Source organism: Alosa sapidissima, chromosome 9 (assembly GCF_018492685.1).
Source record: "Alosa sapidissima isolate fAloSap1 chromosome 9, fAloSap1.pri, whole genome shotgun sequence".
NCBI lineage: Eukaryota > Metazoa > Chordata > Actinopteri > Clupeiformes > Clupeidae > Alosa > Alosa sapidissima.
The window spans coordinates 33,957,295-33,972,044 of NC_055965.1; the positions used below are offsets into that span (position 1 = coordinate 33,957,295).

The 14,750-nt window shown below is 43.1% G+C and overlaps 2 protein-coding genes across 8 annotated transcripts; one reads left to right on the top strand and one right to left on the bottom strand.

The window, feature by feature from the left end:
- The first annotated feature begins 569 nt into the window (after positions 1-569).
- On the top strand, positions 570-8,557 carry LOC121718856. 3 transcript variants are annotated; one of them, XM_042104205.1, is made up of 7 exons: positions 570-617; positions 1,800-2,171; positions 2,766-2,944; positions 3,391-3,525; positions 3,704-4,935; positions 7,464-7,701; positions 7,935-8,557. In XM_042104205.1, the coding sequence occupies exons 2-7, from the start codon at positions 1,946-1,948 to the stop codon at positions 8,019-8,021; spliced, it is 2,097 nt and encodes a 698-aa protein (XP_041960139.1). In that variant the 5' UTR covers positions 570-617; positions 1,800-1,945; the 3' UTR covers positions 8,022-8,557. The 3 variants fall into 3 exon arrangements, with proteins under 3 accessions (XP_041960139.1, XP_041960138.1, XP_041960140.1); XM_042104204.1 differs by lacking the exon at positions 570-617 and adding an exon at positions 624-758; XM_042104206.1 differs by lacking the exon at positions 570-617 and adding an exon at positions 624-758 and having other exon boundaries at positions 7,464-7,513.
- mis18a (MIS18 kinetochore protein A) lies at positions 8,414-14,478 on the bottom strand. Of its 5 annotated transcripts, none has more exons than XM_042104498.1 (7): positions 14,389-14,478; positions 14,181-14,311; positions 12,929-13,122; positions 11,712-11,778; positions 11,056-11,178; positions 9,310-9,412; positions 8,414-8,873 (listed from the first exon to the last, which is right to left on the bottom strand). In XM_042104498.1, the coding sequence occupies exons 3-7, from the start codon at positions 13,107-13,109 to the stop codon at positions 8,799-8,801; spliced, it is 549 nt and encodes a 182-aa protein (XP_041960432.1). In that variant the 5' UTR covers positions 13,110-13,122; positions 14,181-14,311; positions 14,389-14,478; the 3' UTR covers positions 8,414-8,798. The 5 variants fall into 5 exon arrangements, with proteins under 5 accessions (XP_041960432.1, XP_041960428.1, XP_041960430.1 ...); XM_042104494.1 differs by having other exon boundaries at positions 14,046-14,311; XM_042104496.1 differs by having other exon boundaries at positions 14,042-14,311.
- Positions 14,479-14,750: the final 272 nt, after the last annotated feature.

Sequence of the window (14,750 nt, forward strand, 5' to 3'; positions counted from 1 at the left end):
AAACATTATTTTAAGGTACAAAAAACTCTTTGGTGTTGCTTTAACCTTTCCTATGCTTGATTTCTTTCTTTCTTTATTTTTATTGTGTTCATTTTTCATTTAACAGCCGAATATCACAGCCAATGTCAGAAGATTGACACAGCTATTGATATTTGCAGGCGAAGTTCAAGAGCAGAGATTGGCCAATAAAAAACATATTGGTCTCTCACATACACACACTCATAAAGTTTTTAAATGTTTCCCAATGACTCATGCAGAATTCCTAATCATTCACCAAAAATGAAACCAACATTGTACTACTATTGTGTTTAACTTTTCCCTCAGTTTTAAATGATGCCTTTGACTCCTGACCCTTTTTAATCTCACTAAATCAGGGATATTAAGTTTAGTAGATTATTTGTGAATATTAGTATCAATCAGCTGATTAAAATAAGTATATTTATATTACTTGCATGGGTCATTTTTCGATAGGCACCAAAGGGTTATCACTATTGATTTACTTTTTAATTTTTTCTGTGGTTTGTCATGAGGCATGGGACTTCTCCCTCCAGTCCTTTAGGTGGCAGTAATTCTAAACTTGGAGTTGACAACCGCCAGGAGACTTCAGAGAGGGAGATGTAAGTTGTACTTGGCTAACGCTAACAGTATGAATGAGAGGCACACGATATCATGGTAAAACTATAAATCAAATCTCACTTGTTCGAGATTGAAGGTGCTGTGCTGTTATCAGGAGACAACATTTGCCTTCTTAATGAAAGGTAAACAACTGTAAAAACAGTCTTTGCTATGCACTAGCACGCAATAACCGACCTGACTTCACGTCTTCACGTTAGTCTATGTGCTAGGCTGTTGTTTACATTTCTGTAAACAAACATTATACAGGTGGTAGACGCAGATGAACAGAAACACTACAGGTTGCAACTAAAATGAACTCTATCACATTGGTAATCTGAATATGTAGACTACATGTAGAGAATAGCTACGTTTTATGAATGGCATTTAGTTGATGGTCCTGGTTACGGTAAAGCATACAGCTAACCTAGACGTTCAACAAGACTATTAAAGTTAATTAAGTTGGTTCAGAAATAGATAGGGTGACCAGTCATTGATTAATACATTGACTAGACATGCAGTGGCTTTCCTTGTCCTTATAGGAGACCTAATCTAAACTCTAGTAAGTGAATAGCTTTATGTTACTTAGCCTACAGCTGCTTGTTATTATCTGATAGTGTACAGCACATTGAATCCTCCGTGTATGAAAAGCGATATATAAATCAACTTGCCTTGTCTTAGCCTAAGTTAAATAGTCCACCAAAGAGTTTTGCATATTTCTAGATTTAAGCACACCTTTTTTATTTCTACATGTTGAAATATCCGATGCACACAGCTGGTTCATCCAGCATTTTTCTTTGTATTTTTGTTTCCTTTGTATTGTATGTGTAGTTTTTGTAGTATGCATGCATGCGTAGATGGCATATGTCTGTGTGCCTATGTGTATGTATGATGTGTATTTAGCTATTTGACACCTTCATTTCCTTCTGGATAAATAAAGTATCTCTATCTATCTATCTATCTGTCTGTCTGTCTGTCTGTCTGTCTGAGTTCAACACACTCTCTTTAATCTCTATATGAATATTCCGTCTCTTGAGGTATTATTTGTGCATGTTTGTATCTCTACTATACAGTATAGCCAAGCAACTGCACTGAGGTCTACGCAGCAGGGGAAAGGTTACTGTGGACTACGCAGCAAGATTACTGAGGTTCTCACAGAACGCGCCTCAATGTTCTTTGTGTTCTAGGCTGATCGTCTTCATGTGGAACCTATCCGTGGAACCGGTCAGGCCGACCCGTAATAAATGGTTCTGGTTCTGGCGCTGAGACGGACCTTTCCCCCCATTCGCACTGCACTAGAAGAGGTTCTGCAGTTCTACTCGAACGGTCCATCATGGAGGTCATTGTAAAAGTGAAAGATTCCCAAGAAGAGAAGGAGTCTTCTTTTCTCTCACTTAGCTGCGGCTACAGCGACATCAAGCCAGCCAGTATTGAGTTGATACTAAAGGAGGAGGAAGTTGCAGAAGACCGGGACGCGGCACTACTGCAAGCATGTCAACAGGTCGCTATGGTGAAGATGGAGGAGTTCGAAGAACATGAAGAGGGTTGTCGTCGACAAGGTAGGGACAGACATAATTCTTCTCCATTCTGAAGTTCGAAGACTTCTGATTTTGTTTGTAACTACCATTTTGTGTAGTTTTTGTGCACTATTTGTTTTGCCTACTTTTGGACTGCATTTTTAGGAAGCAGATTTTTCATCCCTGTATTGCAGAAAAAAGGGAAGCAATATTAAGTGTGTGTATTACACAGTAGTGTTACATTTGTATGATGTGAAGGTTTTTTATTATAATAATAATAATAATAATAATAATAATAATAAGCTTTATTTGTATGGCACATTTCATACAGAGAATGCAGTTTAAAGTGCTTTACATGTGGATCATGTCACACAATAATAGAGAAAAAGAAAAATAAGAACAAATATAATAATTAAACAAACTAACCAACGAAAAAACATCATATATTTAATAATTTAAAAAATGATGACAATTCGCAGGATGGTAAGGAGATCATCTTACCATTTTCTTGTGGGTTGCTTGTTTTTATGTCATTCTCAAATTAGTATTGAAGTAATCATCCATGTGGAGGAGAAACAAAACTTACTTTTAACATTTGTTTGTTTGTTTGTGTTTGTTATTTGCTCTGCTTTGTAGATGCGGACAGCGGAGAGACTCCGTGTAGAGTTCGCTTTCCGCCGCTGCATCTCAGTGACGGCCTGTCGGGTTGCGGGGAACGTCAACCGCCGCCTTCGCACCAGTGCTCTCCGGTGACCACCATGGTGTCTTCCCTGTCAAACCATCTCAGGACATCACACACTGCAGAGAGGCCTCCGGTATGTTCCCTGTGTGTGTGTTTGTGTTGTGTGTGTGTGTGTGTGTGTGTGTGTGTGTGTGTGTGTGTGTGTGTGTGTGTGTGTGTGTGTGTGTGTGTGTGTGTGTGATCCCCTCACAGATCACTGGGACCCCCACCAATCACTACACAGATTACTGGGACCCCCACCAATCACTACACAGATCACTGGGACCTCCACCAATCCCCTCACAGATCACTGGGACCCCTACAAATCCAATCCATTATTAAGGATGAATGAATGACCTTTTGAATGAATGAATAAACATTATGTTTATGTTGCGGATGAATATTACTCTGTGTTGGTGGTAAGAATTATGCTAAGGAAATGCATATGTATGGATGTAATAAACATCAGTAAATTATTCTAAAAGGTTCTATATATCTGTATTTAAATATTTTTCAAATATTATGTGTGTGTCTCGACAGTTTAGCCAAGCAACAGCATTGAGAGTAGACTACGGAGCAAGGGAAAGATTACTTCCTGTTTCGTGGGACCTGCGCGAGGAGTCAAGGAGGCCGGATCTCATGGATAAGCTACAAGACCGGTCCAGACACCGAAATGTGAGGCTGTGCAATAATAATAATAATATGTTTTATTTATACAGCGCCTTTCTCAGACTCAAGGTCACTTTACAAAGTCAACACAAAATCATTTATTAAATTATTATATTTATACAATAATAACTAAATAATAATTATGAAATAAAAAATTTGTGAATGATTTTATTTTGCCTTCCAGAAGATGAACGCAGCCACTGAGGAGGAGGAGCATCACCACCGGCGTATGTCTACGTTGCTGGGCAACAAGAATGCGGCCAAGCACACGCGGCTGATAGAGTTCGGCTGGATGCACAACGGCAGACAGGTGCGCAGCCGCAATGGCGGAGGCACGCGGCGGTTGGTCATGCCCAAGAACGCCAGTTACGACGACCTCTTCCAGCTGGGGAAGGAGATGTTCTTCCCGGAGGGGCTCTCCACCAAGGGCCCCGAGACTGACTTCCTGTTCCAAATCCGGGACTACAGCGGCACGCAGATGCCCCGCGATGCAACCGTGGGAGCGCTCTATGAGCCCCTCAAGCATGGAATGCTGCGACTCTACCTGTGCTCAGGTGATCGCGGCGAACTCGAACCCGAGTCTGAGTTAAGATTGGAGTCCGGGTCCGAGTCGTGCGGTTCTGAGCACGTGTCAAGCCCGAGCAGGCCCCAGCTCGGGCCGCCACCGCGCTCGACGTCGACTTCAATGTCATCGCTGTCATCGGACGTCAACTGCGTTGCCTCCAGCGATTTAGCTCACGAGGTCCTCGGGTACCCGGACGAGTCGTATCACTTTGCGGTCGAGGCGTTGGCATCGCCGCCGTCTTTTAGATCCGGACACCACGCGCAGTTAGAGTTGAATAGTTGTGACTCGCAAGCTCCCAAGCTTCTCTGTGACTCCCAGGAGTCGCGCGTCCCCGCTCTTGAGGCTCCGTCTCAACCAAAGAGGTCTCGGTGGGAGCCGTCGTGTCCCAGCTCCACTTCGAGGACGCTCAGACTGCGGCGCGTCAACATCGCCCGCGACATGATCAAGCAGTTCGAAGACCCCAGCATGATGGACGCCGCTCTGTCTGTAAGCTTCGTCGGCGAATCTGCCGCCGACGCGTCCCGCCTGGCCTCTGCATCCGTGAGCTTCGCAGACGAGTCTGGCGTCAACGCGCCAGGCCAAGCATCCCCTCGGGAAGCGTATTCCAGGTTTTGGGCAGTGTTCTTGCAGGCGGACGCTGCGGCGGCAGCAGTGAGCGAAACGACGACGCGCATCCCCTCCCTGCTGCCTGACCGGGGCAAGGCAGAGTGGGAGGCTGCCGGCAGGATCCTGCTGAAGGGCTATCGGGACGTCGGCTACTTCCCCACCCGCCTACCCCTTGCCTTCGCCGTCTGTCTCGTTCACGGAGAGGAGGCGCTCACCCCGGAGATGCTCATCAAGTCTTTCCTGAGGTGGGTAGAGTGACATAACACTTTATGTATTGACTTAAATTTTTATGTATTTATATTAAAATGTGTACTTCAAATAGACAGCTGGTGGTATTCCATCAACGTTCCTAATGAAAGCTGCTCATTAAAAGCTAAAGCATTAAGGGCTTAAAGGGGAACTTGGCAACTATTTCAACGTAATAAACCCGTTTAGAAATCATTTGGATGGTTAAATGACCTGTTCCGGTGAAAATGGTGACTTTCCCCGCTGCACCTAGCGTCCTCAGGCGGAAAACCAACCTTGCCACATTGAGACTACCGTCCCGGAAAGAGAAGTGAGAAACAAGAAACTAGTTTTAAATCGTGTTTCTTACCTTGTAACATCCACATAGTTCTGCCAAACTTATGCTAACCGTTCGCTAGCTTGTAAACAAATCCATGTGCTTTATCATTACCTTTTCCTACAGTTTGAAATAGCATAATGCACAATTTCTCCAGCAGAGGGGGAAATCCTGCCAAGTTTCCCTTTAAAGCTGATAATGTTCCATCTGAGTGAGAAAATGGAGTTAGTGGAGAGTAAGGTGAAATGTTTATTGTGAAACTAGATGTCCGAGTGGTGTGTAGTGGTACAAAATATGACCAGTCCTGCACATTCTCTCCGCAAAAATAAATCACACTTGTCAATTTGTCTCCATCTGGTACTCCATCCTAGCCTGGGTGCCAGCCAAACTTAGCCCACGACATTTGAGGTTGCGAAGTTTGGTCTGGACTGGTTCTGTTGTGGAGCAACTATGCCTGAACCAGAGCGGTTCGGACCAGAGTAACTCCTAAGCGGTTTTGTTTAGAGCTGAAAATGCAACTGTGTTTGAAAGAGGACAGATGTAGATTGCTAGGGACAAAATATTTGCTTTCGGTATGGTACAATGTCTTTGTAAATGACATTTAATTACAAAGCGTTTCATCCTGGTTCTCCCTAACAAAAACACTGTTGCTAGAAAGTAGAGATTTAGATTTCGCCATCGCGTCTTTCGTAGAAGATATCGACAGTGCAATAACTTTTAAAAAAAGACCAGATAACAATGTTAAGGCAATTGTGGAGAAGGATGGTTCGGGTGTTCTTCCTACAGGATTCACCCCCTGTATCGGTTGAAACACATCCCATAATCACATCTCAATGGAGCAGTATCAGACTCATGTTCTGACTATAATTTGAGTATGATGACATCAGGCTTTACTCCATCTCCTACTTTTGCAACATCAAGTCTTGTGGTTGGTTAAATAAAATACTATTAATCAGAAATGTGTCACAGGACAAATTCAACAAAATTAAGAGCTCTACACTTTAAAGTGCATATGTAACATAAAAAAGATGAGGCTTGATAAAATAAAAGCTAATAAATATAGCACTGGTTGTGGGGAGGGGATTTGCTTTTTTTTTTAGTTCGACATGGTTATGGCCCTAGGGAATAAAGCTGTTTCTGAGTCTGTTGGTTCTGGAATTGATGCACCTAGCGCCTTCCAGAGGGCAACAGGTCAAACAGATGGTGGCATGGGTGAGTGATGTCTGTGATGATGTTTCTCTCTCTGCTGAGACAGCAAGAGTTGAAGATGTCAAACAGGGTGGAGAGGGGATGGCCGACCAGTTTCTGTGCAGTCCTTACCACTCTAAAATGTCTACTACAATTTTAAGCCTGTGTGGGAAGATCAGAGTGAAATGCTCAAAACTAAGATTTTATGCATTTCTGTCAGGGTTGTGCACAATTCGAATTGGAATTCTGCTTCCTGTTTGCTAGCTCAATTGAAATGCAAGTGAAATTCAAGAATTTAATTGGAATTTAAGAGCCAGTTTCAATTAAATTCTGGAATTTTGCACACGCCTGATTTCTGTATTAAAGTGTGTACTGCAAATGGAAACCTGTGGGGTATTCCGTCAATGTTGCTGATTAACTTTCAGTTGAGGGTGAAGTCATTCTATTAACACAAATGAGCTGTAATAAATAAAATCTATAAAAATATATGAAATTGTATGTGTTGAACATGAGTTCTGAGTGTCTGAGTTCCCATTTTGTGGCTTCTATACTAATATTTGTCAGGGGTAATTTGTTCATGTGGAGGAGCCTACTATATCAGGAACAGACTTCCAAAGCCAAGAAACACCATATAACAGATATATCTGTTAGGAACAATATGGTGTTTCTTGGCTTTGGAAGTCTGTTCCTGATATAGTAGGCTCCTCCACATGAACAAATTCCATTTGATGATGCATAAATGAATACACGTCTAACTGTAGTGCTCAATAATCTTTGATGTAATCAAGATTAGACGTGTATTCATTTATGCATCATCAAATGGAACCCTCAGTGAATAGAATTTTTCATTGTTGCATCATCAAAAAGGAACCCCCTGTGAATAGAATTTTTCATTGTTTCATCATCAAAAAGGAACCCTCTGTGAATAGCATTTGTTCATTATTGCATCATCACATAGAATTCTCAGTGAGTGAATAGCATTCTGCATTCTAATGACATGTTTGTGCTCTGACTCCCGAAAAGGTTCACCGGCACAGCAGAGAGGGACATTCTCTGCGCCGCCCTGGAAGGAAGTACGTACGAGATTGATGGCTTGCTCGATGTCCTCCACAGGATGTGCGTCAGAACCTTGCCAGATGGGGGCAACATTGAGGACGTCGTCGTACGAATAGCACATGCTCAGTTGATCCAGGGGCCCATGTACCCCTTGGTCAGGATGGCCAGCACCGCCCAGAAAGGCCTCAGGCAGCTCCTGCCCACGGTGGCTGCAGTGACTGCACTTTACGACACATAACTTCCCACACACACACACACACACACACAAGTGCAGAGATGAGGAAACTCTGCTTAAGAAAGTAATCAGGCACTGTGCCCGATATCAGGCGTGAGCCAGGGTGCACAAGGGGAGGCCACCGTCATTGGAGAGCATGATTTTGATGTAGCGTGTTATAAATGTAATGTGTTGTTTGTGCTGAAGTAATTTTTTCCCCTCAGTCGCAGGTCGAGATTTACGAATATCCGGCGGCAAGGCGGCATTACACCCTGAGCAGGATAACCATGGCAACAACACATCATCAGTAGGGAAAAAAAAAAAACACTAACCTGTCTCGCGACCCAGCTCACGTTCCCTGTTAGTGGGTGAACACACTTGGTGAATTCTACTTCACAATGATGGGAAGAGCCGACATCAAAGCCCTGTGGAAGTCCTGGGTGTGTGTGTGTTCCACCCACTCACTGAACCAGCGGATTCTGATTAGAATGGCGGGGTTTTGACTCTGTTTCCCTATCCTCTGGATCTAATACATACATACAAGCCTCAGGGTGTTTGTGTGTTCTCATTGGACTTTATCTAGTCACTGTGTGTGACTGTAATAGCTGTACTTTATAAAAACATTCTCCCAAATCACACACACATTATTATTATTATTATTATTATTATTATTTGTGATTTGTATGTTGACCAGTGTATGTTGTACATTTTCACAATCCATGAACTTTAATAACAGAATTGAACACATTTGTTTTTAAATTCACACTTTAAATGATGCTTTCTAAGACCTGTACAAATGACTGCTGTGTATTTGTGACACAACAATGTGAAGCAGAGCGGGTGTAAATAAAAGTCGTTAATGCCACAACTGTGAAGGTCATCAGAGGGTCGTATCTTAGCCGGAGAGTTAGCGATGAAGGTCATCAGAAATGGCCAATAGGGGTTGAAAAAGTCAACACCAGTGAAAGTCATAAGGGTCGAGGCTGCAAACGTCACCACTGATCTCAGACAAAGTCACATTAGTTGTATGTTTGGGTTGTCAAAGTCACCACTGGTGAAGGTGAGCAGAGTTGTAAAGGCCATCGTGGTCATACGGACTTGTTCTGCAGGTTGGCCTCGATCTCAGACAGCCTCTGTCCTATCGCCACGGTTAGAGCCTTCACCTGGGCAACATGACACACAAACACAGGAGCAGTTTGAGTCTTCAGCTGGTCAACATGACGCACAAACACACACAGGGGCAGTTAGAGTTTTCAGCTGGACAACATGACCCACAAACAAACACACACACACACACACACAGAGTCTTCAGCTGGACAACATGACACAAACACAGGAGCAGTTTGAGTCTTCAGCTGGTCAACATGACGCACAAACACACACAGGGGCAGTTAGAGTTTTCAGCTGGACAACATGACCCACAAACAAACACACACACACAGAGTCTTCAGCTGGACAACATGACACACAAACACACACACAGGGGCAGTTAAGAGTCTTGTGGACCATAATTATTTGCTAGTATTTTGCAAAACAATTTTAAAGTAAATTGTCTGTAAATGTATCAAATTTCTCTACGTGTGTCTCTACTCTCGTCACCTCATTGAGCTGCTGTTGAACGCCCTCTCTGTACTCAAGGGTAACAGGCGTCTTCTCGGAGCTCAACGTCGCCCTCTGTTGGGTGGAGGACCCCACTACATAGCTGCACATACACAAGAAAGGGAACGTACAGGTCAATTATTCCACTCCACTCTGTCAATCCAATCTTTATTTCAGACTGATGACAAAGTCCCGGGGGGGGGTTTATGATAATAAAAGTGAACAGTACATAAAAGTATGATAATGCATCAAACTCAATCATTCAGTCAGTCACTTCTATGTGAAGTAAACAAAATGGAAAAGTAGTGGTGTAGAATAGACAGTGAGTAACTGTCCATTCTGGCTGCATCAATCCATCTGCAGTGGCAGTGCAGAGCTGTGTGTGTGTGTGTCTACTGTTCTGGCCACATCCATGGGGAAGGAAGATCGGCCGTAGCAGTGCAGAGTTGTGTGTGTGTGTGTGTGTGGGGGGGGGGGGGGGGGGATGAACTTTTTGGCCTACTAGCCAAAGTGGCTGATAGATGAAAAAAATTACCAGCCATGCATATTTTTTTTTTCCGGCCAAAACTAAACAATTCTTTTCATAACTATTTTAAAACTAGGCCTATCATTACTATACGGCTCTTCAGAACGCTGCGAAAGTTCCATTAAAATTAATTAATAGAGATCTGCAGTGGCATTGCAGAGCTCTGGGTTCGTGGGCGTTCGAAGTGGCGCAAAAAGTGGGTATGCGCTATATGCGGCGCATAGGGGCACAGCACCATGGGGGCGCCAAAGCGATGGTAAATAATAATAATAATATATTTGGTATATTCTATATGTAGCTACTGTTCATGATACTGTTGTTATCATTTCTGCATTTCCTCAATGTTAAATAACATTTTAGAGGACTAACAGGCTAGAGTAGGCGCCCTATCATAGAATTTTGACATAGAAGAGGGAGTGGGGGCGCCGTGAGCGCTGAGCGAGCAGGTACGAGTAGTGAGTTTTCGTCTATGGAAAAAGATGGATGCAGCAAAAAAGCTGTTGGGGGCTAAAAAAGAAAGGGAAAATGAGATGGCATGTCAAGGGATGTGACAGCAGTTAAATACGTGGATGGTGAAAAGCAACAGGTAGGATTTAAAGTGTGACGTCTGTGCATGGAGGCACACGTTTCATGTTCGTGTTATTCATGTTACCAGACTAACTAGCGTTTGCTAAGCATATGCCGATTGGAATAGCTTATTCCATTCAGATAGCTAGGTGGCTACCATGCTCATACTGCACACTTTTAATCATATGGCAAACTGCAAACAGAAATGTCACACTAGCAACAACTCATTACATGTTTCCATTTACTAACAATGAAGACTCCTTGTAATAACTTAATGTTGTGCTGTCAATGTGGCACAAACAAAGGCTAGAGTTGGATCAGCCTTATCTTTTGTGAGCAACAGCTGGCAAAAAGACGTTATGAGAACCGTTTAGACTCTCCTAAAGTGACAATGCAACACTTAACAATACTTCAAGTTCAAATTGGCAGAATTTCTTAAAAAATAATATGTAATACATTATTGGCCTTTTGTTTTACTTTAGTTGTTTGTGTTTTTTTTTTTGGTGGGGGGGGGGGGGGGGCGGGACGCCAATTTGTTGTTGCATACCCCTCAAACAATGGGTAGCTATGCCCCTGGGCGTTCATGTGCGAGTGTGTGCGTGAGTGTGTGTGTGTGTGAGTGTGTGCGCGTGAGTGTGAGTGTGTGCGTGTACCTGTCGATTCTGGCCACGTCCATGCTGAAGAGAGACCGCCGATGGTCCAGTTCCTTGGGCGTCGACACGTACATGATTCCGATCGGCGAGGAACAGCCGAGACAGCTCAGGGTCCGGATCACACTGGTCATGTGGAAAAACAATCTGGAGTTTTACGCAACAACCATAATCACTAAAGTCCCATTTAAGTCTGAGGTGCAACATTTTGGGCCCTGTTTGTTTGCCCGCCTTGTTTGTCCTATACGGTTGGATGTCAGCTACTGGGATTTGCTATCCTAACAGTTTTTTTGTTGAAGTATATTTTTGAGGGGATTGCAATAAAAGCCCTACATTCTATAACTTGAATTTTGTTACTATGGGACCGGCCCTTGATAAAAGTCATCTGTAGAAAAGTGTACTAAATATCAATCGTTTAGGATGAAAGTCATCTGTAGAAAATTATACTAAATTGTCCTAATGTGGGATAGCTAAGCTCCAGTGGGTGTAGGTCTTCCCCAAACTTATGAATGTCAGTGAAACTATGGGCCAGCCTATCTTCTTCACTGGTAGGATGTTTCATCAAGGTAGGATAACTCGACAGAGTAATGGCACCCCCCGGGGGCAGCTACATTTATTACAGCATGTATGACGTGAGTGAGTGAGGTCCCCATACGTACCAGCCCATCTTCTTGTACTTTCCAGCGAAGAGAGGCTCCCGGCCGACGGCCACGTTGTTGCTGACTCCTGTGAGAGAGAAAGAGAGAGAGAAAGAGGGAGAGGGGGAGGGGGAGAGAGAGAGAGAACAAGAAAGTAAAATAGAAAGAAAGAAAGATAAGAAGATGAGACGGCAAGAGGAGAGAGAGAGAGACAGACTGAGAACAAACCCAGCAGATTCACTGCCACTGACTTAGAGGTTATAAAATGTTGTGTCATTACAGTGTGACACGCTTCCTTTACACATGGGGAAGAGCGCTAGTGACAAGCTGTCAGAGACACTTCTCAAAGTCAAGGATGGGTCCTTCAAAGGCACTTTTTCAAGGACGTTACATCATCGAATCTCGCCAAGCACTGGTCCAATGTCAAGGGTGCTTTAAAATTCTATCATGTACTGAGTCCTTCGTTCTAAGATTTTCGAGGATGCATGCGTGTATCTTCTGCGTGCTTGGAACACCCACAATCCTGTGCGCACATGATTTTTAATGATACACCTGCAGCTTCCTGCACACTCGCTAGTCTGTTCCATTGTGTGTGTTCTATATGTTAAGAAGTTTTGCCTCGTCTTTGAAGGATTTGACTCGGCATGACTCGTTCTACCAAGCACGAATCCTTGACTTTGAGAAAAGCCCACTATTTGTCATAAGGAAGTTTGTTAGACTAAACACACAAAATGCATGCAAGTCAGCAGATGAATAATACTAGTAGTAGTATTTAAAATAGTCATATTGATAAATACAAATGTACACTGATACAATATAGTTGCAGACTCCTGAGAGAGATGGAAACGAAGGGGACAGAGAATTATGTTAAATATTAAACAAACTTTACCATGTGTTTAACTGCACAATACGACATACCACACACAGGACCGCTACGGTCATCTTACCTTAAATGGTATTCGTGTCTAACAAATTAATGCATGTTGTATGTTAAGACGCTCAGTTAGGTTCCGAGTCAGTATGATTGATCTGTTGCTATAGAAACCCACCCATTCCCAAGAAGAAGAAGAAGAAGTATAAGTATATATACTTTTTTGATCCCGTGAGGGAAATTTGGTCTCTGCATTTAACCCAATCGGTGAATTAGTGAAACACAAACAGCACACAGTGAACACACAGTGAGGTGAAGCACACACTAATCCCGGCGCAGTGAGCTGCCTGCTACAACGGATGCTTACTCCGTAGCAGTATGTGGTTCTGCTGCTCGTCCGTCCCGGACCACGAGAAAGAATCGCCCAGGGGCAGTCTGCACTTCACGCAGAAGAAGACGGCTGGCGCGTCGCCGTCCTCCTCTCCGGCCAGTGTGTACGTAGCCTCTCCCACCGCGGACACGGACGCCGATAGGTAATCGTCACCCATTGTCACTGCGATGCTGGTGGCAACCGGGGGGGGGGAAAAAACAAGAACAAGTTAACTTAAAATACATTGTTCATCTGACGGATGTTTTTGCTGAGCAATTCACTTTTCAGTCACTGCTTCAAGGCGTCTCGTTCGTCGCTCCAGTCTACTATAGTAACTCCCCCTATTTCCACCGTCTTGCGTGTATGTGTCACTTAATATCCATTTCTATACAAACCAAGACAGCGGACTCCTATAGAAACACAACCACCCACAACATAGGTGTATCTAAATTAGCTATGTACCAAAAATGACATTTTACCGTGACTCGAGGAGCTGTAAACAGTGTTGTAAGGCTGCGTGTACACAACCGCTTGGAGCTCCAGTGGAATTTTAATTTCACGACGAGAATTCTCGGTCTAACCGTCCATGTGCCGTTGAAACGGTGTAAATAGGGGACCCATCAGGCCAGCACTATAACTCCGAGCGTGGTAAACAAAATCGGATATTTCAGGCAGTAAATGCTCCCGTTAAGAACCAAACCAGATTTTGTTCAAATCTACACAACTATGGCTACTGAAAAATGTAAGGTTCATTTAGTAAATGTTATTTTGAAGTGTTAAAAAACATCGTTGTTTTAGAATTTCTGAACAAAAGTGGTGATAATTGGGGGTGTTACGATACCTGCCATATCCAAGAAACAGCAACGATGTGTGTTCATGCCACTGGCGATGGTAACTTACTAACTGGACAAATTAATCATAACGCTAATGTTAATGGCTCAATAAACTACGCAAATGAAGATAGTCAATGCCTGCTTGGGAAACTTAATGACATGGTGGCTACTGAAATGGACAGTAAACTAACGTTAACATTATCTAGCTAACTCTGACAGCATGGATAGAACATTAGGTTTGCTTTGCTTTTACTGTTTGTTATGTGTGCTTACTTACTTACATAGTCAAAGGCAGATTTTGACGACTCACACAGGTTGCACGGCTAGCTTCTCAAAAACGATAAAAACGATACACGCTTCTTGGAGGTCAAGGGCCTGAAACACTTTTACATCACAGAATGTTATGTTAACGTTACCTCTTTCCTTGAGGTATGTTTTCTTCTGAATTTGGCGCGGTGGCGTCTTTGCGTCTTCCTGTCTATGCGTCTACGCACTTCCGAATTACTAGGACTTCTGGGTGATGAAGTTTGTTCGTGCATTCCATAGACTAGGCCTATTATTATTATTATTATTATTATTATTAATAATAGTAGTAGTAGTAGTAGTAGTAGTATTAATACATACATTCTCTATACGTAGGTAGAGGTGGCGTCTGCGCCTTTCGTCTAATCCCGGTGCGTAACTCCAAGATAAAGTTCGTTCAGACAGGAAAGTAAAGAGGCGCACTCAGGGACTAATATACAAAATTTTGTTTTAATATACAAAAACTGTATTTAAATTGCCGAGAAAGCATTACCATGACCAAACTAGACAAACCCCAGATCCAAGTCCATCGTCACTGTCTAAATTGAGAAAGAAAGAGAGAGAAAGAATGGGAGGGGGAATCAGAATAATTTTGTTTTGTTTTGTTTTTTGTTACACGAGTCATCGGCTTTGTTTTTCAAGTTCAGCTAGTAGGCTAGTCACATGATTTTTCTGTATCTAGG